This window comes from Corythoichthys intestinalis, chromosome 12 (genome assembly GCF_030265065.1).
Source record: "Corythoichthys intestinalis isolate RoL2023-P3 chromosome 12, ASM3026506v1, whole genome shotgun sequence".
In the NCBI taxonomy this organism is placed as follows: domain Eukaryota; kingdom Metazoa; phylum Chordata; class Actinopteri; order Syngnathiformes; family Syngnathidae; genus Corythoichthys; species Corythoichthys intestinalis.
Window position 1 is genome coordinate 28383885 of NC_080406.1, and position 25150 is coordinate 28409034.

Here is a 25150-nt window from a genome sequence, read left to right on the forward strand (position 1 = left end):
TATTTTGAGACGATTCGACTATATACAACAATTTAGCAAATCGCAGATGACGAGAAATTAGTCTTTTAATCTGCCGGTTAGCCACGCCTACCCTTATAGGGCTCTAGCATCCCCAACAGGTGGATGACGTCAGCGGGAGAATGGGCTCATCGGTTTTACTATTCAGCCCACTGAGGGGGAATTATTCTACTCCAAAATTTTTACAGGATATTCTTTTTATCCTAGTATTTTCCCCCAATAGCTAAATAAATGGCATGGTCATGACAAATAACAGTCTTGTGCTAAATTGAATACGAAATAATAAAAAATGCATTTATTCAGGACGACATGGCATAATTACTCCATAATGGTCAAAACTGTCGACTTCACCTTTACTGTCGCACCTCCCGAACAATATTCGTGCTTATGTCATTTCCCTTCCCCGGCTTCAGAGAATTTTAAATCAGTGGTGTCCGAACTATTCCACATAGGGCTCCAGTGGGTGCGGGTTTTTGTTCAAACCCATCATGTGGACAACCTTTCACCAATCTGGTATCTCACAAGTGTAATCAGTTGATTGCAGTCAGGTGTTGCTTGTTTTAGCACAAACTTCATTGGTTAAACTGCTGTGCTCGATTGGTAGGAACAAAAACCAGGACCCACAGCGGCCCTTGAGGACAGTTTTGGACACCCAGGATTTAAATAAACCAAGAAGCGTGACAGCTAGCCGACATGCTAACCAAAGTCTTCGAAGCGGAAAGTCACACATAACTAGCCCGGATCATTTAACATGACGACTGGGTTGTCGATTGTCTTCGCCGATTGGCAACCCGCCCGGTGGCGAACAAGTTAGAGCTTGCCGTTCCCTTGCTGAGGGCAGAGGGCTTGTTTGCGGGAAAGCAGCTGGACAATGACCGCCGGACAAACCGGCCGGCATCGGAGGAGTGTGTAACTGCCAAATTGTTAACGCGAATATGGCAAAAATAGTGCTTTACTACACGGCGAAGTCGTAAACAGCGAGAGACTCATAGGGGGGCGGCTGCAGTTGTTATGCAGCTAACATGACATGATCAAACGTAAGTAATCCTTTAGTTAAAGAAAGTTTGTAGTGTTTATTTTGTAATCGCTGAGTTCGCGGCTATTTTAACACAAAGTTGAAATTTCTAATCGGTTGGAAAATTTGACAGATCACCGGGCACATGAAGAGGGCAATAAGCCTAGTATAGTGCTCTCCCGGCAGGGGGATGTGCGACGAATCGCCGGTCAGAAATATCCCGATAACGGCGTCAATTAATTTATTAAAAAATGTGTCAAGTTAAAATATTTAACGCTATTAATATATGCGCTGCACGACCCTCTCACTCATTGTAGCGCTCAATCTGTAATGATGCCTTTTTACCTATATAGAGAGATAAAAGGCAGCACAAAACACGTAGAGTGAAGTTTGGCTGCCTTTGGAGCCGTTCTTCAATTGGCTAAAACCTTGCAATCCCTCTCCCTATGATTAGAAATTTCATGGGAAGCCATGTGGGGAAGCAAGGTGGCAATTGATCTTTGTTTTAACACCTTAAGTTATTTCCCAAAGCAGAGAAGATATATTCATTGGTAGCATGACGCACAGTCATGGTTTTACTTCCCATCATGGTTCTACTTCCCATCATGCATTGGGGCATGGCTGCAGTATCATTTACTGAAAGCTCAACAAATACACGAGATGGCAATATTTAGTCACAATATACAAAGTCACAAGTCTTTTTATCTGTGGATCCCTCTCACAGAAAGAATGTTAATAATGTAAATGCCATCTTGAGGATGTATCGTCATAATAAACAAATACAGTACTTATGTACTGTATGTTGAATGTATATATTCGTCCGAGTTTTATTCATTTTTTTCTTAATGCATTGCCAAAATGTATATGATCGGGAAAAATTATCGGGAATGATTGGAATTGAATCGGGAGCAAAAAAAAGCAATCGGATCGAGAAATATCGGGATCGGCAGATACTCAAACTAAAACGATTGGGATCGGATCGGGAGCAAAAAAACATGATCGGAACAACCCTACTGTATAGTGAAGAGGACTCCTTCTCCCGTACACGTCACAGCGCCCTTTTCCTCATTGCAACCTCTTCCTCAATGCAAGACCGAAGCCGGAATTCGGTCATTTTCGTAGCGCGGGATTCAAAAAATTGAATAAATATATCGATCGCTTCTTCACACATCCAAGTGGCCCATTTCATTCAGGAGCATAAAATACCGCGTGTATTATGAAATAAACATGCTTTTTCGTGTCACAGGCACTTTAAGGCATAGGATATTTTACACACCTAATTTATACAGCATATCTTACATCTCTATTGTATACCTTTTTAACTATGCTGACAATTCCTTTCAAAATATGCAAAATGACCCACTTGTGGGTTGTTCTCTTATTGATATTTAAGTATCTATAATGTAAATGCGGCAAAACACCTTTTCTGTCCCTCTTCGCCCACCACATTTGTTTACCATAATGGGCTTTGTAAACAGAAAGTAATGGATGCAGTTCATTCTGAACAATATCAGGTCGTAAGAAGGCCTACTTAGTTGTCACCAGAGGGAAAATGTCAGCCAGCGCTTGTTTACAACGATGATGCAAACCCACAGGAGGTGTGGCTGGATCCGTAATTGTTAGATTTGGAGAAATGGTTAGAGAAAATTGAAATGGCAAGGTGATTATGAAGCAGATTGGTTTAGTTGGCTTGTTTGCTTCACAATTACTTCAAGAAACCAAGGTGGTTAAAATCAATGAAATACACACAGCTGATATTTCCAGGAATTGGACTAATGAGTTCCAGCAAAACTATTGATTAGTACGCATTTTGCTGCTTTTTTTCCTTGAACAACCTGCGTGACTCAAGCAGCGCAGGCATGGCTCACAATTTTTCCAAACAAACTGGTCAATATGTTTTGTCTAATGGAAACAATTTTCTTCCCCCCGTTGTGGCAGTATTAAGAATCTAATCATGTAATCAATGTTCAATTATTAAAAAGTGAGAGTACTTAAATGTTGTTTTGGTCTGAAGTGTAATTCTCTTGAGTTGGTCTAATCCACTGTGCATGGTGAACCTATTTTTGTTGATTAAGGTTTTGTTGTATGAAGTGGCTCTCATTAATCAGGTTGTAAAGTAATGCATTTGAAGTTCAGACACACCAGCTAAATGTGAATATTTCCAAGATACGTTCTTTTTTTATGCTATCAACAATCTTTTTAAAACGTCAAAGATTTTTTGAAATACGATCAGACGTGACAAAGTAATTGTGTGTTTCTCCTCCAAATTTCAGTAACTTTAAAGTAACATCTTTTAGAAAATGGCCAAAGAAGCCAAAACAGACTTAATTTTATGGAGACATTGCAAGCAGAGCATTACATTTAGCATCTATTAGCTGTAATATGGTGGATGCTTGTCAAATTAGGCAAATTTGCAAAGCTGTTTTCTCAATGCCTATGATGTTTCTGCTTACAAAAGCACACTTAAAGACAATTTCAGCACGCAAACCTTTAAGTGAGTTTTTGAGGTGAGCGTTTATTGATAAAAAATGCCCACATAAATACTACTACTGCTACTAATAATAATATATAAACATATATATGGCGGAATACACTAAGGTGAAGTTCCGCTCTGAGATGCCCAATTTGGCCCAATTTCAAAATTGTCCTATATGCATATGTGATACATCATTGAAATATTATATTCTGGGGGAACAAAATTTTTGAACAGAAAGCCATTTTTTAAAATATATATTTTTTTTAAACAGCAAAACCCTAACTTGAGGCGAGAGCAGAACTAAAGACGCCACGATTTTAACGAGATATTATCACGAACTTACCTTATTTCGATCCAAAAACTCCATGTAGCATGTATCACCGAGTGTCAAGACACAGCTGTGAATGGCCACAGCCGGATTTTTGGGGGATTTTATTGGTGAAACATGGTTATATAACAAGGGTCGCGATGCAGAAATCGCAGTCAACAAGGAGTGGTTGAGAGTTTCTTTTTCATATAGTTACCCTTTTAAATGTTATTTTCCAATTTTTTTTTGTTTGGATCGATTATTTATCATCTAACATATTGGGGAAAATGCAACATTAACAAAAAAAAAAACAAAAAAAAATACAATTAAGTGATAGTCACGAGGTAGATAGCCAAATGTTTCATTGTGACGTAATTTGTTTAAAAGTTTAAAATATGCGAGTGAATAATTCTTTAAAGTGTTTTTTTTTTTTTTTAACTAAATATTAGACATTAATTAAAAGCTAAAAAATGACAGACATTTTGAATAATAAATATAATTGCTTACCTTCTTTTTATGGCTAGGTTGAAACAAAAGCGGTTGCGCGACATCTGTAAACGGGGGTTTTAAGGGTAAAACGGACAAATTGAAAAAAGTTCGGAGGCTTAGTGTGCCACGAATCTGCTATGGCAGCATATAGACACATTGTTCTATCAAACACAACAGTTGTTTTGGCTTAAAATACACCAGTTTCTTTTAAAGAAGAGTGCAAGAGCCGAAACTGCTTTTTCAGTCTTGTCTGTGTTTTCCGCCATATGCCTTTCCTATTTTTAATAATATGTTTTTATTTTTACACTATGTAAGTAGTGTCTGCACTCATTGAAACAGACCAGTAACAAATGCTTAAAATTGGAGTTATTCCAGCAAGAAAGGACTTTCAGAAATGTGAGAAGTGTCATAAGTCTCATATCAGTTTAGGAACTCCTGCAAATAACTGACACCCCTTAGGGTGTTTGTAACGTTGCACAGCTAGTTGATCAGTAGGGATCATCAAGCACTATCTCCATGCTTCGAGCATGTCCACAAACCCATGTTACATAAACATCTGGTTTCTGTAGGTAAATTATTGAACAAAAAATAACCTTAAAGAAAGCTCTTGTAGCTCCAAAATACTGTCTGCGAACAACTGTATCGTGTCATTAAAGCACCGCTAGGTTACTTTTCAACCTTTATAAAATATTTTAATAACATTTGTGATAATATGACGATTAAAAAATAGTTAAATGACACCTATTTTATATCTTGAAGGGGTCTGTATCGCTTTCATCGGCACTAATTAAACTTTGAGGAGGGTGGCAGGAACCCTGCCACACACAAAAAAACTACAAATGTGCTGACTTCTTCACGGCATATGTCACTTCCTTCTTCCCCAATTCATTATAAACACGGAAGTCGCGCGAATTCTGCAAAAATGGCAGACCAACAAACGAGACAAAAAGTTTTGTCTGAGGAAAAAGGAAAAAGAAAGGGAGTCTACCTTGATATACACAATAAACATTGCCCTGCTTTCACTCGCTGGCGTAACTACCACCCCCCAACCGAATTCGTCAGCACTGACAAGTTTTTAGCCACACTAAGCCACACGGTTGCTAATCGTCATATCTCATTATTTAGCCACAACTGGATTCATTACCTTATTACTTTTCAACTTTCACACAGCTGCTAGAAACAGAAATGTTGTTTAATCCATCTGCAGGCGACCATCATGATTTTACGACACTATGCGGTGTGCGCTGGTCCTCATGGGAAACGTAGCGCTGGTCCTCATGGGAAACGTAGTCATCCTTAAGGCAAAACACTACCGCTTTTGTCCACCGGCATCGCTAAAATCGACCAAAACTGAAAAGTTACCAAGTGTTGCTTTAAATTCACAATTGAGAAGACTAGTTGCTGTCATTAATAAAGCCATCAAGAGAAGGAATCCAACAGCCAACTTGAAATAATGTGGAAATTTACACATTTACTTCATGTGTTATTTTTAGAAAAAGTATTGCTGAGATTGAAAAAAAATGAAGAGGAGGGAAAGTTATGCCAAGGGCGAGGGAGAGGTTGGGAATTAGCGCGAGAGACGAATGGAGGTGAGTAAAAGCGCCAATGTCAGCAGTACAAGCAGTCTGGGCCACAGAGCGAGCGAGCGGCTTCCGCTTTTGCCCAGTCGGCATTAACAACCGTCAAAGTCACCGTGCCCTGAGACCAACGCGCTCTTGGCTCCCTCGACCTTACTTTAATCCTACACTTCTCTTTCTGTCGGGTTTTTTTTCACTCCATTTTTCCCCACTCCATTTTGTCCAGTCCTTTATTGCTGAGGGTGCACAAATTGAACCTTGACTCTTTCCTTTCCAATCCACTCTCAAGCCATCTTTCTTTTCCAACCAATCAGTGTGTTCTGAGGATGGTATATGTCCTCTATCCAAAGCTTTTGGAGTATTTGTCTTGTCATATTTTTTTTTCATTTTAGTTGGACCATTTGGGTCACAAATGAATTGCTAGAGACCTTGTTTTGGCTCAAGTGATCCAATTTCTGGCAATTTCAGCCGCTCAACATTCAATATTCCTAGATTTACGTGAGAACCTGCTGCTTTTTAAAGTGCCAAGCAGAAACAGTTGCGGTTTACCTCATAGGAAATAGTTTCAGAATGGCATTTTTGATGTCTTGACCAGTTTTTCAACCACTGTGCCGCAGCACAGCACACTGCTCTGCCGCGGCACACTGCTGTACCGCGGCTCACAGCGTGCTGTGGCGGAGTGTCTGGTGTGCCTTGGAAAATCATCCACTTTGACCTAATAATTATGTGAATGAAAGTTCACCCAATTATTAAAAAAAAATCTGATTGTAGTCTATTCTAATTTCATTGCTTCTAAACTGAACCAAATCGTAATCGTACCATTATGGGTTTAAAGATATTGTTTTTTAGTATCAAATAGCAAACTGTGTATTTACAGTGGGGCAAATAAGTATTTAGTGAACCACCAATTGTGCAAGTTCTCCTACTTGAAAAGATTAGAGAGGCCTGTAATTGTCAACATGGGTAAACCTCAACCATGACAGACAGAAAGTGGAAAAAAACAGAAAATCACATTGTTTGATTTTTAAAGAATTTATTTCCAAATTAGAGTGGAAAATAAGTATTTGGTCACCTACAAACAAGCAAGATTTCTGGCTGTCAAAGAAGTCTAACTTCTTCTAATGAGGTCTAACGAGGCTCCACTCGTTACCTGTATTAATGGCACCTGTTTTAACTCGGTATAAAAGACACCTGTCCACAATCTCAGTCAGTCACACTCCAAACTCAACTATGGCCAAGACCAAAAAGTTGTCGAAGGACACCAGAGACAAAATTGTACACCTGCACCAGGCTGGGAAGACTGAATCTGCAATAGGTAAAACACTTGGTTTAAAGAAATCAACTGTGGGAGCAGTTATTAGAAAATGGAAGACATACTAGACCACCGATAATCTCCCTCGATCGGGGGCTCCATGCAAGATCTCACCCTGTGGCGTCAAAATGATAACAAGAACGGTGAGCAAAAATCCCAGAACCACACGGGGGGACCTAGTGACAGACCTACACAGAGCTGGGACCACAGTAACAAAGGCTACTCTCAGTAACACAATGCGCCGCCAGGGACTCAAATCCTGCACTGCCAGAACACGTACACGTCCAGGCCCGTCTGCGGTTTGCTAGAGAGCATTTGGATGATCCAGAAGAGGACTAGGAGAATGTGTTATGGTCAGATGAAACCAAAATAGAACTTTTTGGTAGAATCACAGGTTCTCGTGTTTGGAGGAGAAAGAATGTTTAATTGCATCCGAAAAACACCATACCCACTGTAAAGCATGGGGGATGAAACATCATGCTTTGGGGCTGTTTTTCTGCAAAGGGACCAGGACGACTGATCTGTGTAAAGGAAAGAATGAATGGGGCCATGTATCGAGAGATTTTGAGTGAAAATCTCCTTCCATCATCATGGGCATTGAAGATGAGACGTGGCTTGGTCTTTCAGCATGACAATGATCCCAAACACACAGCCAGGGCAACAAAGGAGTGGCTTCGTAAAAAGCATTTCAAGGTCCTGGAGTGGCCTAGCCAGTCTCCAGATCTTAACCCCATAGAAAATCTGTGGAGGGAGTTGAAAGTCCGTGTTGCCCAACAACAGCCCCGAAACATCACTGCTCTAGAGGAGATCTGCATGGAGGAATGGGCCAAAATACCAGCAACAGTGTGTGAAAAGCTTGTGAAGAGTTACAGAAAACATTTGGCCTCAGTTATTACCAACAAAGGGTACATAACAAAGTATTGAGATGGACTTTTGGTATTGACCAAATACTTATTTTCCACCATGATTTGCAAATAAATTCTTTAAAAATCAAACAATGTGATTTTCTGTTTTTTTTTTCCCACATTCTGTCTCTCATGGTTGAGGTTTACCCATGTTGACAATTACAGGCCTCTCTAATATTTTCAAGTGGGAGAAGTTGCACAATTAGTGGTTGACTAAATACTTATTTGCCCCACTGTAGATACGGCCTCAGGTTCTCAATTCTATTAAAAACTTGGTGACAATACTTCCACTTGTCTAGAAGAATCTGGTTGCAAGCCAATTCGAAGAAGAAAAAAACAGTTTGACGTGGATAGCTCTCATCGATGAGTCCCAAAGAGCCAACTCTTTTCCTGAATTTACAAGGATCTATGAGATACAAGGCTGTGGGAAGAGCTCTAAGGTCAAACGTTTTTTAAGTATCCCGAGTCAAGTAATGAACCAGAAGGAAGCCACTGGAAGAGAGAAGAAAGCTCCTTCTGTTTGGAGTTTTCTGGCAGTGAAGGGAAAAAAGGCAAGACTGGCCGGCATCCACCATTACAGCTGTACAGTAGGCCAATGCAGAGTCTTTTTCCTAAACAATCGAAGGCTGAGTCACACACTTAACCTCAACATTTCAGTGTCAGTTGAGGGGCATTTGGAACCCCCCCCCAATTGTATCCGGGTTTGTCGTCTTTGTTTATATCTGTCGTTGTGTTCCTTCCAGCCTCGGAACCCAACTTGAAGCTTCGCTCGCGATTAAAACAGAAAGTGACGGAGCGGCGGAGCAGCCCTCTCCTCCGTAGGAAAGACGGCCCTGTCCCCACCGCGAAGAAACGTTCCCTTGACATCGCCGGTAAGCAGCTAATGCCTTTGAAAAGTTAGTTTCCAAAAAGATCTGACCACTTGGTCTTCCTGTCAGATTCTGCATGCAGCAGCGCCCCCGGTTCAGGTCCCAGCTCCCCCAACAACAGCTCCGGTAACATCCCCCATGAGAATGGGGTTCCCATTTCCAGCAGTCCAGGAGAGGTAACTCCCATTTTCACTGCTGTATGACTATTTGGCGAGCCTACGGAGGGTTTTCATGTGACGTCAATGTATTTCCGTCCAAAGAGTTTGCTGCCATATTGGCCATCAGACAAAGAATGCAAATTGTACACACATGCACAAGCATAGCGATCCACCTTTACGATGTTTTTATTGTTTTTTTTCTAACAGTTTTTGGTTTTTGGCATACAAGCAAAGTCTAAAGACGTCATCGCCAAATGACTGCTTGGAAAATACGAACAACACAACAAATATAAGTGTAATGTGGCGAGGCTAAAAGCTTGTTCCATAACATTTAGCAACATAAAAATTATCCAAAACAACGCCTTACTTACCGGCATAAAGAAATCCAAAACGCCTTTGAAGATCTACTGCAGGGGTCCCCAAACTACGGCCCGCGGGCCGGATACGGCCCGCAGCCACATTTGGTCCGGCCCCCTGAACAAAACAAACAAAAAAAATTTGTAAAAAAAAAAAAAAAAAAAAAAAATTTTTAATTTTTTTTTTTCCAATAGTTATTTATGTCCTGGCTTTTTTCTGTGAAGAACTGAGCAATGGTTATTTGGTTATTATCTATTTAATTAATACAGTATTATTATATTATATTACATTACATGATATTATATTATATTATATTATATTCAGGGGTGCACATAAGTGGTCCGCACATGCGTACTGGACGTAGACAAACGTGCTGGCCCTCAACGGCTTCCATACGCTTTTGCGTACCGATGGCTGACCACTATTTGCGGCGGACACGAGAAAATAACTTCTCAAAATGTCGATGAGGCAGGCCACACTGAGTAATTACTTCCGTGTTCCCCCACCCCCGTCAAAAGACAGACAGACGACAGAGACGTCACCGGAGCTACCGAAAAAAAGGACTTTTGCTGAAAAGTGGCTACAGGAGGTACCATGGCTAGAAGTGAATGATGCTCGCACGGAAATGCGGTACAAAATGTGCCGTGAGAATCCCAATGTCGCCGATTAGAGCAACGCATTTTATGTAGGGACAAAGAATTTCAGCCATCCAAACTTTGAAAAGCACGAAAAAAACAGAGAGCATGTGGCAATTAAGCAAACTATCGATGTCAAACAGGACCCCACTCGCCCTATGGACATGTGGCGGAATAAAGGTAATGAACAGCGACATGCACTGACAAACGTGTTTTTGCTCGCATTTTACAAAGCTAAACATACACGTTCAATGAGGTCTTATGAGGAGGACATCCCACTTTTAAAAAGGCTTGGAGTTAATGTGGGAGCCGCATAATGCCCTTTATTTTGAATTGGTGCTTTTATGTTTATTTCTTTACATTTCACTTCAAAGTAATGGCAATTTTGTTGTGCCAGTTGATGTTAATCAAGCATTAACTGTTAATATAATTAATCAAAGTTAATTGGCTCTAAGTAAAGCTTGTCATAAATTTATCGCATCAGGTGGGTCGGCTCTCAAGCTCAATGAGGACCAAGTCACATCTCCAGGTCCTCCTCTGAGAACCTGGGCAAAAAAATTATGTGCACCCCTGATTATATTATATTGTATTATATTATATTATATTATATTATATTATATTATATTATATTATATTATATTATATTATATTATATTATATTATATTATATTATATTATATTGTATTATATTAAGGGCTGTCAAAGTTATCGCGTTAACGGGCGGTAATTAATTTTTTTCATTAATCACGTTAAAATATTTGACGCAATTAACGCATATGCCCCGCTCAAACAGATTAAAATGACAGCAGTGTCATGTCCACTTGTTACTTGTGTTTTTTGTCTCCCTCTGCTGGCGCTTGGGTGCGACTGATTTTATGCACCATGAGCATTGTGTAATTCTTGACATCAACAATGGTGAGCTACTAGTTAATTTTTTTGATTGAAAATTTTACCAATTTTATTAAAACGAAAACATTAAGAGGGGTTTTAACATAAAATTTCTATAATTTGTACTAAAATCTATCTTTTAAGAACTACAAGTCGTTCTATCCAGGGATTGCTTTGACAGAATATTAATGTTAATGCCATCTTGTTGATTTATTGTTATAATAAACAAATACAGTACTTATGTACAGTATGTTGAATGTATATATCCGTCTTGTGTCTTATCTTTCCATTCCAACAATAATTTACAGAAAAATAAGGCATATTTTAGAGATGTTTGAATTGCGATTAATTACGATTAATTTTTAAGCTGTGATTAACTCGCTTAAAAATTTTAATCGTTTGACAGCCCTAATTATATTATATTATACTATATTATATTATATCATTTTTATTTTATTTACTTTGGTTCCGTGAAGAATCCAGAAAGGGTTATTTGATTGTGGCTTTCTGAAAAACAATACATTTTTACATTTAGGCACTCCTGCAATCGTCACACTTTTTCTGTTACAAACTGACCCCGGCCCCTCATCAGAGAAGAGAAGGGTTATGTGGCCCTCACAGGAAAAAGTTTGGGGACCCCTGATCTACTGTATTAGTACAATCAACTACACATCAAGCAATATTTGCACAGACTAAGTTGACTACACTAATTCAAGAATACTTTATTATCAAGTACAGTACTGCCAAGTTCTGATGACCGGCGTCACGAATATTTCCTTAGTTGCCCGAGACGAGAGATTCCGTAAGCACACGTGGACTGTTTGGACAATTGATTATTGGCTAATCTGATGAATGGCTGTTTACGGGTCTTATTGTGCAATGGCAAGATATTATCCACTCTTTTTGTGATGATTTACATGCATTTGCACTGCATAAACGATTTCACGGCCAATATGGCAGATGGTTCATGCCGCGATGTCGGTAAAAAACCTTTATATGACGATGTGTGCCATAAGCACGTGTATGTGTGCAGAGGTGGGTAGTAACGCGTTAAATGTACTCCGTTACATTTACTTGAGTAACTGTTTAACTTTTTGAGAAAATGTCCTTTTAAGAGTTTTACTAAGCTATACTTTTTACTTTTACTTGAGTAGATTTGTGAAGAAGAAATTCTACTCTTTCTCCGCTACTTTGGGCTACACAAGAGTCGTTACATTTTTCCTTTTTCTTTACATATTAGATTTATTTTAGGGCTGTCAAACGATTGAAATTTTTCATTGAGTTAATCACAGCTTAAAAATTAATTAATCGTAATTAATCGCAAACTTAAAGCATCTATAAAATATGCCATATTTTTCTGTAAATTATTGTTGGAATGGAAAGATAAGACACAAGACGGATATATTCATGCAACATACTGTACATAAGTACTGTATTTGTTTATTATAACAATAAATCAACAAGAATGGATTAACATGAACATTCTGTTAAAGCGATCCATGGATAGAAAGACTTGCAGTTCTTAAAAGATAAATGTTAGTACAAGTTATAGAAATTTAATATTAAAACCCCTCTTAATGTTTTCGTTTTAATAAAATTTGTAAAATTTTTAATCAAAAAATTAACTAGTAGCTTGCCATTGTTGATGTCAATAATTACACAATGCTCACGGTGCTAAAACCCATAAAATCAGTCACACCAATGCGCCAGCAGAGGGCGACAAAACACCAAAAAACACAACAAGTGGACATGACACTGTGCTGTCATTTTAATCTCTTTGAGCGGGGCATGTGCGTTAATTGCGTCAAATATTTTAACGTGATTAATGAAAAAAAATAATTACCACCTGTTAACGCTATAATTTTGACAGCCCTAATTTATTTGTTTGTTTTTGCCAGCGATGCTAAGAGTAGAGACGTGACTGGTGTATTACCGGGGTAGCTCTACCGATTTCACCAATGAGACGTCGCAACAATAATCATTTGATTCCATTATACCAATCAGACGCAAGCTTGCCGTTCTATCTTCACGCCAGCCTGTTCAATCATGTGGTGTCTTTAAAGCACCGTAAAAAATTATGTATTTGATATTGAGCGCTGCCTTCAACATGCCTCGAAAGCGCGGATTTTCACCTCTCTTCCACTTTTTATTTGGCACCGACGGAAAACCGGAGATATGATCCTTTTAATTTCAAAATAGTAATTATGAAGGAACTCTTCACTATTCAAACTCGGAACTATTTTCTCCACTAGAGGGCAGTCATGCTCTTTGGATGAATAATACTTCATTTATGTAATTTTTTTCTCTTGTTGGAATTCAATTATTAATATTTTTTTGTACAGTATTTCTTTGGTTAAATATGGTTATGTAATGGGTTATTGTACAGTATCATTATAACAACAGTCCATATAGATAACTTTGTGCTCAGAAAAAAATACCATTGTTTAAAAAAAAAAATCCAACAAAAATAAAGGCAGTTACTCACAATGTTACTCATTACTTGAGTATTTTTTTCACCAATTACTTTTTTACTTGTACATGAGTACATTTTTGGACGACTTTTACTTTTACTTATGTAATATTATTTGTAGTTACGCTACTCTTACTTGAGTAAAATTTTTGGCTAATCTACCAACCTCTGTATGTGTGTCCCTTCAGACGTCCTTGCTTCAGCGTCTAGTTTCGAGGGACGGTTCCGTAAGCCATCTCTCACTTTACACGTCCCCTTCGCTGCCCAACATTACACTGGGACTTCCAGCGACATGCCCGGGAAACACTGTGAGTAGTGTCATCAACACCATGCATCCACTTCACAGGTGTCAAACTCGCTGGCCCGCCACAACATTTTTGTGGCCCGCGAAAGCAAATCCTGTATATCGACTTGATGTTTTCCACTGAGATCAAATTTAAATATTTTTTTTCTGTAGCTCCCAATGAAAGACCAAGTGCTAAAGAAATTAGGGAATATTTACAGTTTCCCTGTTTTTAAATTCAATTTTTAAATTGAACAAATTGTCAATTTGTTAAACAAATGAATGATAAAAAGACACTAATTACTGTTAATTCACGTTTTCATTAAACATATATACATATAAATTTAAAAAATACAAATGAAAAATAAATACATTTTAAAGAATACTATATCCTCTTTCCCTTTTCAATTAGGAAAAAAATAATATAAATTATCATGAAAATAATAAAAATGTTAAATAAATATTAATAGTGAGAACTAAAAATGACTAAATTTGCTATTAAGAGGCTCAAAAAGAGGATTTGGAGCATTTTGGGGTCAACGTCTCTCAATGATTCATTTACTATTATAATGTCGATTCATTTAATAATCGATTACTGTAGTTGTCCATTAATCGTGGCAACCCTAGCTAGTACACATAAACGGCCATCTGAAAGAAACCAGGACTGCAATGAGTTTGACACCCCTAATGTTGCTTGTACAACAATATGAACCCATGTTATGACTGTTCCATGATTATAAAATAGGAATTTTGTATACTTAAGTTCTGTTCATGGAAAAAAAGAAGTAAAGCAATATTTTTGTCGAATGCTTTTATTTCCTTTTATGTCTGATTTGACTTCCTTTTACGTCCCAACAATGTCTGCCTGTGCATCTCTCCATTTTTTTGTAGGCAATATCAGGACATCAAGATACTGAGAGCCGCCTGGCGCTGCCCGCCGCCTTACAGAAGGGCATTCCTTTGACTCCCCCTTTCCTGCCGGCTACCCACTTGCCAGCCTACTTGGCATCTTCAGGTCTGGACAGAGAGGGGGCAGCAAGCGGCGCAGCTGGCCATGCCCCCCTCCTGCAACACATGGTGCGGTTGGAGCAGAGCCACAGTCCAATGGGTCAGTGTTCACTGTAGAGCAATTGTACTCACTGCTGCGGATTAACCCTGAACTGTCGCTTACGTGAATTAAAATCGTTTGCAAGTATTAAACTGTGGACAAAAATGGGCCTCGGACATCCACAATAACATTGTCTGCATAAGAAAAAAAATTCTTTCTACTGTCTGTAAGTAGTCTAGTTCTCCTTCCATTTGTACCTTTTCTTATGTGTCCAGCAGTCGGCTTAAACGGCCTTCCACTCCCGTCGCCTTCTATCTCCAAGCTGGCGCGGGGCCACCACCCTCTGGGTCGAACCCAGTCAGCGCCCCTGCCGCAGCAGCAGTGCGCACAGGCACAGGCCCTGCAGCAGCTGGTAGTCCAGCAGCAGCACCAGCAGTTTCTGGAAAAGCACAAGCAACAGTTTCAGCATCAGCAGCACATTATCAACAAGGTAAAGATGTTGCTTGTCATTTTTCACAAAAGAATGGAAATTCAAGTCGGTAAGAAGCAGTGTGAGCTAACACCGTTTTGGCTTTTTGTGGGAGAGTCATTTCACAATTTTAGGGCTGTTATAACCTTTTGGATTTTTGTTTTTAAAACTGGTTAACTAAAATTTGGTTATTCTCCTGTATTCATTCCTTTTTTTGTATTGGATAATTAGTTGATGAAATTTGATGTCTATCATTTTAGAAAACTACTGTATTACTCAAATCAATTTTACATATGAAAAATTTTATCAAGTGATCAATTAAGGGTAATCTAATACAATAATGAAACTGTACATAATAATATTAAATTAAATGAATTATTGTTACTCTATATGCTTTATTTTATTTGTGTCATATGATCCACAAATGACTTCACAAATGCCTGTCTTAACAAATCATACATTGAAAAATTAGCATGAATTAATTTCTATCAATCAAGTAGGCTATTACCGTATTGGCCCGAATATAAGACGGCCCTGATTATAAGACGACCCCCTCTTTTTCAAGACTCAAGTTTGAAAAAAGACTTTTTGAACACCAAATTAATTTTTATACAGAAAATAATTACAGTACATCCGAAACAAATGATTATAACAATATATTTGAGAGAAAAAGCACGTTATTTTGCCTCATTCAAATCTTAATATCTAAACATTTAAATATGTAAACTAAAGTGCAATCACATTCGTAAATGAATGGCTTCTGGTTTTTAAAATGTAAATAAACCAATCTATTGTGATAAAACAACAAAATTGCAATAACTGCATTAACCATCAACGTGAAGTCTAACTGTAACTGTAGTCTTGAAACAAATCTGAATAATGAAAAACATTGCTATAAAATCATGCAAACTGGTTAACTAATCCAATTTTTATACATCTCATTTTACTTTTACTTTCCTTATTTCAAAATCAGATGCTGCCCCAAACACAAAACATGCCATATGATGTTTTTGTTGGCCTTTGGTATTAATTTTCAAATGGCTGTAGTTCATACATTTACGACCATATGCTTGTTCACAACGTTATTATGATATGATTTAACAATGACAGATTTTTGTAAGAAGCCGTTTCCTGAGCATCACAATGTGAGTGAAGCTCAAGTGTCAAAAATCTCCACATCAGAATGTACAGCAGGCAATCAGAAGTCTCCTTAGCGTTTCTTGTGTGCGTGTGTTCTCTTGGTCGCCATGGCAACTGTTCTCCCAGCAATGCTGCCTCCGTGTATGGCTTCCAGGAAACGTGACTCATCGTAATCATGGTGGGCGTGTGTGGTCCTGCTCTGTGCATATGGACAGTATATGTGAGGTGTAAATGGGAGATGGCTGCTGGTGAGGGACCAGCTTGTTTTGTGTGAATCCATATGTGGGCGAATTACCTGGAGGCTCCATTAACTTATATTGTTGACAAACGCTTTGTCAGAAAAAGACCTTGGATGGTTTCATTAATCTTTTTTTTTTTTTTTTTTTTTTTGCACTTGTTGACTCTTTGCTCTTTTGACATAAGATGAGAATGTTTTAGACATCAGAAATTCCTTTTACCGTATTTTTCGGACTATAAGTCGCACCATCCAAAAAATGTACAATGAAGAGGAAAAAAAACTAGGGCTGTGAAACGATTAAAATTTTTCATCGAGTTAATCACAGCTTAGAAATTAATTCATCGTAATTAATCGCAATTCAAACCATCTATAAAATATGCCATATTTTTTCTGTAAATTATTGTTGGAATGGAAAGACACCAGACAGATATATACATTCAACATACTGTACATAAGTACTGTATTTGTTTATTATAACAATAAATTAACAAGATGACATTAACATTCTGTTAAAGCGATCCATGGATAGAAAGACTTGTAGTTCTTAAAAGATAAATGTTAGTACAAGTTATAGAAATGTTATATTAAAACGCCTCTTAATGTTGTCGTTTTAATAAAATTTGTAAAATTTTCAATCAAAAAATAAACTAGTAGCTCGCCATTTTTTATGTCAATAATTACGCAATTCTCATGGTGCTTAAACCCATAAAATCAGTCGCACCCAAGCACCAGCAGAGCGCGACAAAACACCAAAAAAAACACAAGTAACAAGTGGCCATGACACTGTGCTGTCATTTTAATCTGTTTGAGCGGGCCATGTGCGTTAATTGTGTCAAATAGTTTAACGTGATTAATTTAAAAAATTAATTACCGCCTGTTAATGCGATAATTTTGACAGCCCTAAAAAAAACATATGTCGCACTGGAGTGTAAGTCGCATGGAGAACAACAATACAGAACAATACAAAACAATAGAGAACAACATGCTGAATAAGTGTACAGTATGATAATTCTATATGATGCATGAACAACGAAATGCTAATGTGGCCGGTATGTTAACGTAACATAGCTATTAAGAGTTATTCAGATAACTATAGCATAAAAAACATGCTAACAAGTTTACCAAACCATCAGTGCCTCTCCAAAACACCAAAATACCATGTGAAATGATATTATAATGTATTAATAATTTCACACATAAGTCGCTCCAGAGTATAAATCCCACCCCCAGCCAAACTATGAAAAAAAAAACAACAACTTTGACTTATAGTCCGGAAAATATGGTAGTGGCGTTTTAGTTCAGTCAAATGTCATATACAGTATTAGTCTAATGTGACATTTACTCAGTCACTAACACAGACAATTACATTTGCCAAATGTGCAAGTTAAACTTATCACGTCAACACATGAAGTTTAGGATTTGGGGTGCTGAGGATGGGGGGGGAGTGTTCTGGTAGATTCTTTTTGTGTTGTTGTTGTTAAAAATAAATCATTAAATAAAACATATTGAAACAATAGCACATTTGATTTTGGGGATTGGATATATATTTTGAAAGTTTTTTTTTGTTTTTTTGTTAATAACATGGTCACCACCTTGCTTGCTACCAGGTCACGTTGAATAAGGCGTTATTGGAACAGAAAAGTTAACTTTTGACAGAGGAGGTGTTAACATTGCGCAAAAACGAATTGGCGGGTATTTCTTTACAAAAACAGATCCAAAATGAAGATGATTATGTCAATTCTTTCGTCGGGTAGGTTTGGTCAGCGAATGAGCTGTGGATTTGTTGTTAAACCGGGGATTTGAGGCCGCTTTGATATTTTTTGTTGTCGCAGACTGTTTGTTCAGAAGCCAAGTTGTGTTTGACTTTTTTTCTTTTTTGTGACAGTCAACAATGACGTTTCAACATCTCCTTAATACACTTGAACAGTTATCTCTATTCAGTATATTTCCATGTGAAAATGCACACAAATGAGAATCATGTAGTTTCTACTTTGCTTCTCTCAGTTCAACTGGCTTGTTTAATGACTCAAGGTGGTCGAGGGAGGGTAGAGAAAGCCGAGAACTAGGAGACAGAGGTGGCGAGGACGAGTGCGAATCAGTGTTGCGAGAGTGAAAGGCTGTTTTGAGTTTGTTTGGAAAAGAGGGACGGGTATGAGGCAAGAGGCTGCGCTTTGACGTCAATGAACTGTTCCCTGGGCAATATGCCAGCCAAGTGTGTGCGTCTTTTTATGCGTGCGTGTGTGCGCGCGCATGTGTTTGTGTTCCATGCACAAACACTGATCCACTCCATTTCTGACCGGCACAAGTTGCCTGATGACAGTCGAAGACCCCGAACATGCAAAGAGTCTTTAAACAAAATCTCTTTCCGTCTACTTCCTCTTCTGTCTTTTTTGTTGGCCCTGTTATGGTTTGCTCAGTGATTTTCCTTTACACAGGCCACAACATGTTAGCCATCATAATTTAAAAAAGAACATTGGCATTCTCTCGTGAAACAAACAAGTTCTGACAACAGGTTTTGGTTTGATTCATAATGAATGTTTTAGCTTGTTTGTCATTATAATAAAAAAAAGATAGGTAAAATAAGAAAGTCCTTCCATCATTCATCATTGCATTCATCTTATGCAGGGGTGCCCATTACGTCGATCGCAATGTTAGTGTGGGTAGTTCAAGGCATCAAAAGAAAAAATATATATATACAGCAGAGGTTGCGCTAGACTTTTTTGTTGTCTGTCATTTTGACTGACAGTGTCATAAAAATCCGGTCATAATCTATTTTTACCCGTCACTTACATTTTTAAAATGATAATAATGACATATTCAATAGTATTTAGTTTTCATTCATTTTTAATTAATATTCTGTCCGAACAAGCTTAACAAGAGGCAAACAGACAGCGGAGTGCACCAATCAGCGACGGGCAGACGTGCCGTTAGCAAAGCGACGAGGGCAGGACGAGGGACTTGCGCGCGGAAGTAAACATACAAGGAGAACGGAGTTTTTTCAACATGGCTAGCGCGAGACAGACTGTTGTCAATGTCTCGTGTCGATGTGTTTTAGCTCATTTAAAACTGAATTTACCGCGGATTGGAGCATATTCTCGGCTCTCCCGTTCACCATCCGTGTTATAGAGACGACTTTCGGCGCGCAAGAGTGACGTTGCTCGTGAAGAACACGTCACGCAAATAAACAAATCTGATTTGTCGGTTGATTTTGTACCTACTCGAGAGGCTGTGTCCCAGACTTTTCTCTCAGTGTTTGAAAAATACAGGGAGAACAGTCTGGCCGTGCCAGGCAAACACTCAGTTGCCTTGACATTTTTCCGAGTAAGGCCAACGACGTCATGCATCAAGAGAGACAATAGCTAATTAATATGCTCACTCGCCACCCTGTGGTCTGGGGTGTGAATTGCAACCTGTCAAAATGACGGATGGACTTCAGTTTTTTCCGTCACCATTTTAAAAAACCGGTCAACGACGGAAAATATTCGGTTAACGCGACCCCTGATATAGAGTGTATATATATATATATATATATATATATATATATATATATATATATGTATTAGGGGTGTAACAGTACACAAAAATCTCGGTTCGGTACGTACCTCGGTTTTGAGGTCACGTTTCGGTTCATTTTCGGGACAGTAAGAAAACAAAATGCCAAATATAAATGTGCTAGTTGTTTATTACACACCTTTGTGCTTTCAACAATAGGAACATTAGCCTATACAAAGCTAGAATTCTGCTCAAAAAGTAGCGGGTATTTAAAGATAATTCAACAACAATTTGCCTTTCAGACCATGCGTATTGATCAACTTTCTTTCTGAAAGAAAGAAGAACAAAGAAGTCCTATGCTAAAGAGAAAAGCAATCCCAATGACAAAGATTTTAACATGTATTTTACAAATGAAATGCCTCAATGAATCTTTATTTTTTCTTATGAACGGTTTTCAAAAGCTTTATTGGTGGATTTTCTCAAGTTAAAGCGCCACACAGAAATTAATAAATTTGTGTAAGCAGGATCTGTGTATAATTCTTATTATTTAATTACAGGTGTTTTAGCTCATTTCAATTTATTTTATTTAAATGGGCTATTATTTATTTTATTATGTCTTTATATTTTACAAATGTGATGTAGTATTCATTTATATTGTATATTTTATGTAGTATAACATTAGTTCCTATGTGAATATTAGTTCCTACTTGTTTTGTTGTGGTAGGAGGGTTTTGTATTGAACACGGGGCCGCGTTGGTTATTATTATAGCAGAAAAGACAACAGTAAATCAACAAAGACAAGTCAACTGTGCCCCGATCTACCACTCAAGAGATCTGATGGACTCAAAAAGTGGGTTACCATTGCATATTAGTTTGAAAATCGACCGGATCCACCATATTTTTACATGAGTGACTTCCAGTCTGCCCGATTCTAGCTACCGGTAGTAGTATTGACACAGGTGGGTCGTGTCTCGCATCAAATAATAAACTCTGCCGTTCTTTTCGCATGCGTCGTGTTGAGCCGCTTCTGGGACGCGTCTAACACGCGGCCGCACTGCGACTGATGTGCATTGGCTGATTGACTTTAATGCCCGCATTTCACTGCGTTCTCGCGGCGGTCACGTTGTCGCGCTGTTGACGTTTCTGGGTTGTACTGTCCTACCGTGTTGGTCCTCATTATAGTAGAGAAGACGGAGTAAATATAATCTACACAAAGAAACTGTAACCCGATCGACTCACAGCCTCGAAAAGTAAGGGTTACATTACGTCAGAAACTCGTTCGGTATGCCACTGTTCCGAACCGAGCACCACGTACCGAAACAGTTCAATACAAATACATGTACCATTACACCCTTAATATATATGTGTGTATATATATATATATATATATATATATATATATATATATAATTAATTTTCATTGAATGAGCAACCTTTTTAGGTTATGCACCCCCCTGGGGTTAAGTTACATCGTGGTAGGTTGTCTCCTTGAAAAGTAGCTCTTCGAGCAAAAAATATGAGCACCCCTGACCTAATTTTTCGCTTTCTCACTTTTAAAACAGTTTGAATGTAGCTGGACTTTGTTTAATCTTTCATTCATTTTAATCCTGTGTTTTAGAAACAATAATAGCACTCTCACTCTGTATAAATGTACTTGTTAAAGCAACAGATTTTATTTAACAGTATGTAAAGAATTATACATATTTTTGCAAGATCATTTTGCTTAATTTGTGTGTGTGTGTGTGGCCACCTGGGGGCAGTATAATAAAGTTGTTCAGATATTCATGGCGCCAGAAATATGGAATGTGTATAATATAGCTGTCGAATACAATATATGTACTGCCAGTTTTCAATTCATTCTCATAAATTAAAGCTTTAATTTTGAAAGCTTTAACTTGAAATCTTAAGTGTAATAGTGCCCTGCTGAAATATATACTGTATACATTACGTATGGCGCTGCCATTGATGAAGCTATAACTTTCAATCTCCCGAGTGAAACCTTTAAAGCTTGAAAGCCTCAACTTTAACAGCACTACTCTATCAAATTGCCCCTCCATTTATTTTCAAGCAACTGATTTTTTTTTCTTAGTGCCATTTACGGCAAAGGTTGTCATATCCATCTATAAGGGAGAGGCTGGCAGCGATTGATTTGATTGGACATCCATGGCTGTCAAATGCTGCCAATGGGTTTAGTAGTATCAGAGGTCTTTGTTGTGCTCATGTCGAATCACTGATATTCACTTGTTCTCAGAAGTGGGTAATGACGCGTTACATTTACTCCATTACAGTAACTTTTTGAGAAAAACGTACTTCTAAGAGTAGATTTACTAAGCCATAGTTTTTCCTAGATTTGTAAAGACGAAACGCTACTCTTTCTCTGTTACTTTGGGCTACACAAGTTATTACAATTTACCTCTTTATTCTACATATTAGATTTTACTTTTTTAACCAGAGACACCAACAGTTGCTCTACCAGTTTCACCAATGAGACGTGGCAACAATAATCATATGACTCCATTATACCAATCAGACTAAGATCACGCCGGCCTTAAAGTGTGGATTTTAACCTCTTTCCCAGTTTTTATTTGGCACCGATTGACCATGGAAAACTGGGGATATGATCCACACTCACATTCTTTGGACGAATAATGATTCATTTCTGCAGATTTTTTTTTCTCTCACTATTGATTTTCTCGCCGGAATTCTTTTTTTTTTTTTTTTTTTGTAGTTCTGTGTGGTTATAGAATGGGTTATATTACAGTGTAATAATAACATAGATAACTTTGTGCTGAGAGAAAAAATACCATCGTTTGAAGAAAAATCAAACCTCCTAAGCAGTTACTCACAATGTTGAAAGCTTTAACTTAAAATCTTAAGTGTAATACAGTGATCACTCTTTTTATGCGGTTAATAGGGACCAGAATTCGTCACGATAAGAGAAAAAACACAAAGTAGTGCACCACCCCCCAAATAATTTGTGTGTGCGTGTGTGTTCAATGTTTTTATTCAGATTTAGCATTGGAAAGAGATAAAAAAAAAAAAAAAAATTCCAAAGTATGATTTTAAACATTTATATGTATATGTCTATTTTAATAAATGTTTTTTAAGCACTTCAAATGTAATAATTTTGATAACTTTTAAACATGTTACACACATGTCCCGCTGAATTATTTTTAGACAAGAATAAAGTAGTAGTAGAAAAATGCTTGGCTTTATTAAATGCTTCACTGAGTGAGTCTACTCAAATCCGCTTGGAGCTGCTCACTTACACACAATGAGTTGCCACAGCAACTGTTTTACAAGTTAAAGGATGATTGACGCATGCGGCGCTTCACAAGTTCTTGACTCTGGCAAGATCAGACACATTCATCTGTCATTCAACGTTAACTTTAATAAACAACTCCAGTGCACATATACTGCCTGACTGACGAACAAAGAGCAGGGAGAGTGAGGGATCGAGAGGGAGACAGCGCGATCGGTTTGGGACAGCTCATCTATATTTTTTTATTTAATTGAAAACAAAAAATCACCGATGGACTGCAGGCGCGAAGTTTGAAGCGCAAAGTAGCAAGGGATCACTCTTGTGCCCTTAAATATATACTGTATAGATTACATTAGGTGCTGCGATTGATGAAGCTTTAAATTCAATCTCCAGAGTGAAAGCTTTATAGCTTGAAAGCCTCAACTTTAACAGGACTAATCTATGGAATGGCCCCTCGATTTATTTTGAAGCAGCTGAAATGGTTCTAACCCCGTGACAGCAATGTGATTCGTTAAACTTGTCAATGTCATTGTTTGTTGGCATTAAGGTGAACAAGATTAATTCAGGCAAATCTGAAGTTGTTTTGTTTAACTGGACAGTAATTTTAATGACAATTACACAGTTTGAAGTCTATTTGTTTGAATAATTTGCCAGACTGCTGATTGTTGTGAAGTGAGCTTACTGGCATTGTACAGCGCTCATATCTTAATTTTTTGTTCTCAAGTCAAAGGAAGAAAAAACACAAGAAACTGCCAAAAAACAGCTCTTATCTTGAGATTTTATCAGTTGGCACCTTTGACTTTTTGCATAAAGAAGTGCAATGTAATCCGCCAACTAAATCCAATTTTCCACATTTGTTTTTATGTTCAGATCATGTCAAGCGAGCAGAACTCAGCCGCCTGCTCGCCTCCATCCGTGTCGTCGAGGCAACACCAGAGTCACCCCGAGGAGACGGAAGAGGAGCTCAGGGAGCACCAGGCACTCTCGTCCTCTTCTTCCTCACTATCTTCCTCTCCGTCCTCCTCCTCTGTGGCCATCAAGCAGGAGCCTCTCGACCCTCATGAACAGGAGGACAGGCAGACTGAGCAGGAGATGCTCTTCCGACAGGTAAGGCCAACTAGTTGAAATGCAGTCGGTCTGGTTATGTAATACTGAGGTTTTTTCTATCTCTCTGTCTTCCCACTGCTGAATGTTGGAGTGATTATTTTTTTTTCATAAAGGAAGTCAGTGGGAGCAAGCAGACAGCCATGGCAGATGGACAATAAGACACCACACTCACACAATTTTTAACTTTGATATTTTTTGCAGAATAAATTTATGTAAGAGGGCAGCATGGTGTGACCTATCACATTTAACCCATCCGTTGCCACTGACGGCGATGGCAGCCAGTAGAGGTGTGCATCGGCACTCCCCTCACGATTCGATTCGATTACGATTCGGAGGGCCACGATTCGATTCGATTACGATTCGGAGGGCCACGATTCGATTCGATTCGATTCAGAGGCTTACGATTCGGTTCGATTCGGCAATGCATCGCGATGAATTAAAGTCTGGGATGCATTAAAATTCTAAAGCAAAGCATATTTTTCGTGAATCATGAGGCAACACAAGCGGTCAGACATTAAACAACGTTTTATTGGCTCTTGTGTCACTCCTGGTTGAAGTCAAATGAAAATACATTCAGATATATATATATTTTTAAAAAAAAAACAGATCACAGCATTTAATTAGTGCTTTGAATG

General features: G+C 38.2%; 1 protein-coding gene across 6 annotated transcripts in view; it reads left to right on the top strand.

The window, feature by feature from the left end:
* hdac4 (histone deacetylase 4) overlaps nt 1-25150 on the top strand; it is a 177809-nt gene that overhangs the window by 91400 nt on the left and 61259 nt on the right. For 5 of the 6 annotated variants that reach the window (XM_057851935.1, XM_057851931.1, XM_057851934.1 and 2 more), the window contains 6 exons: nt 8843-8971; nt 9038-9144; nt 13665-13784; nt 14651-14867; nt 15083-15297; nt 24279-24515. In XM_057851935.1, the coding sequence (XP_057707918.1) occupies nt 8843-8971; nt 9038-9144; nt 13665-13784; nt 14651-14867; nt 15083-15297; nt 24279-24515 (1025 nt within the window). The remainder of the gene's footprint in view (nt 1-8842; nt 8972-9037; nt 9145-13664; nt 13785-14650; nt 14868-15082; nt 15298-24278; nt 24516-25150) is intronic. The other variant, XM_057851932.1, reaches the window with a different exon arrangement.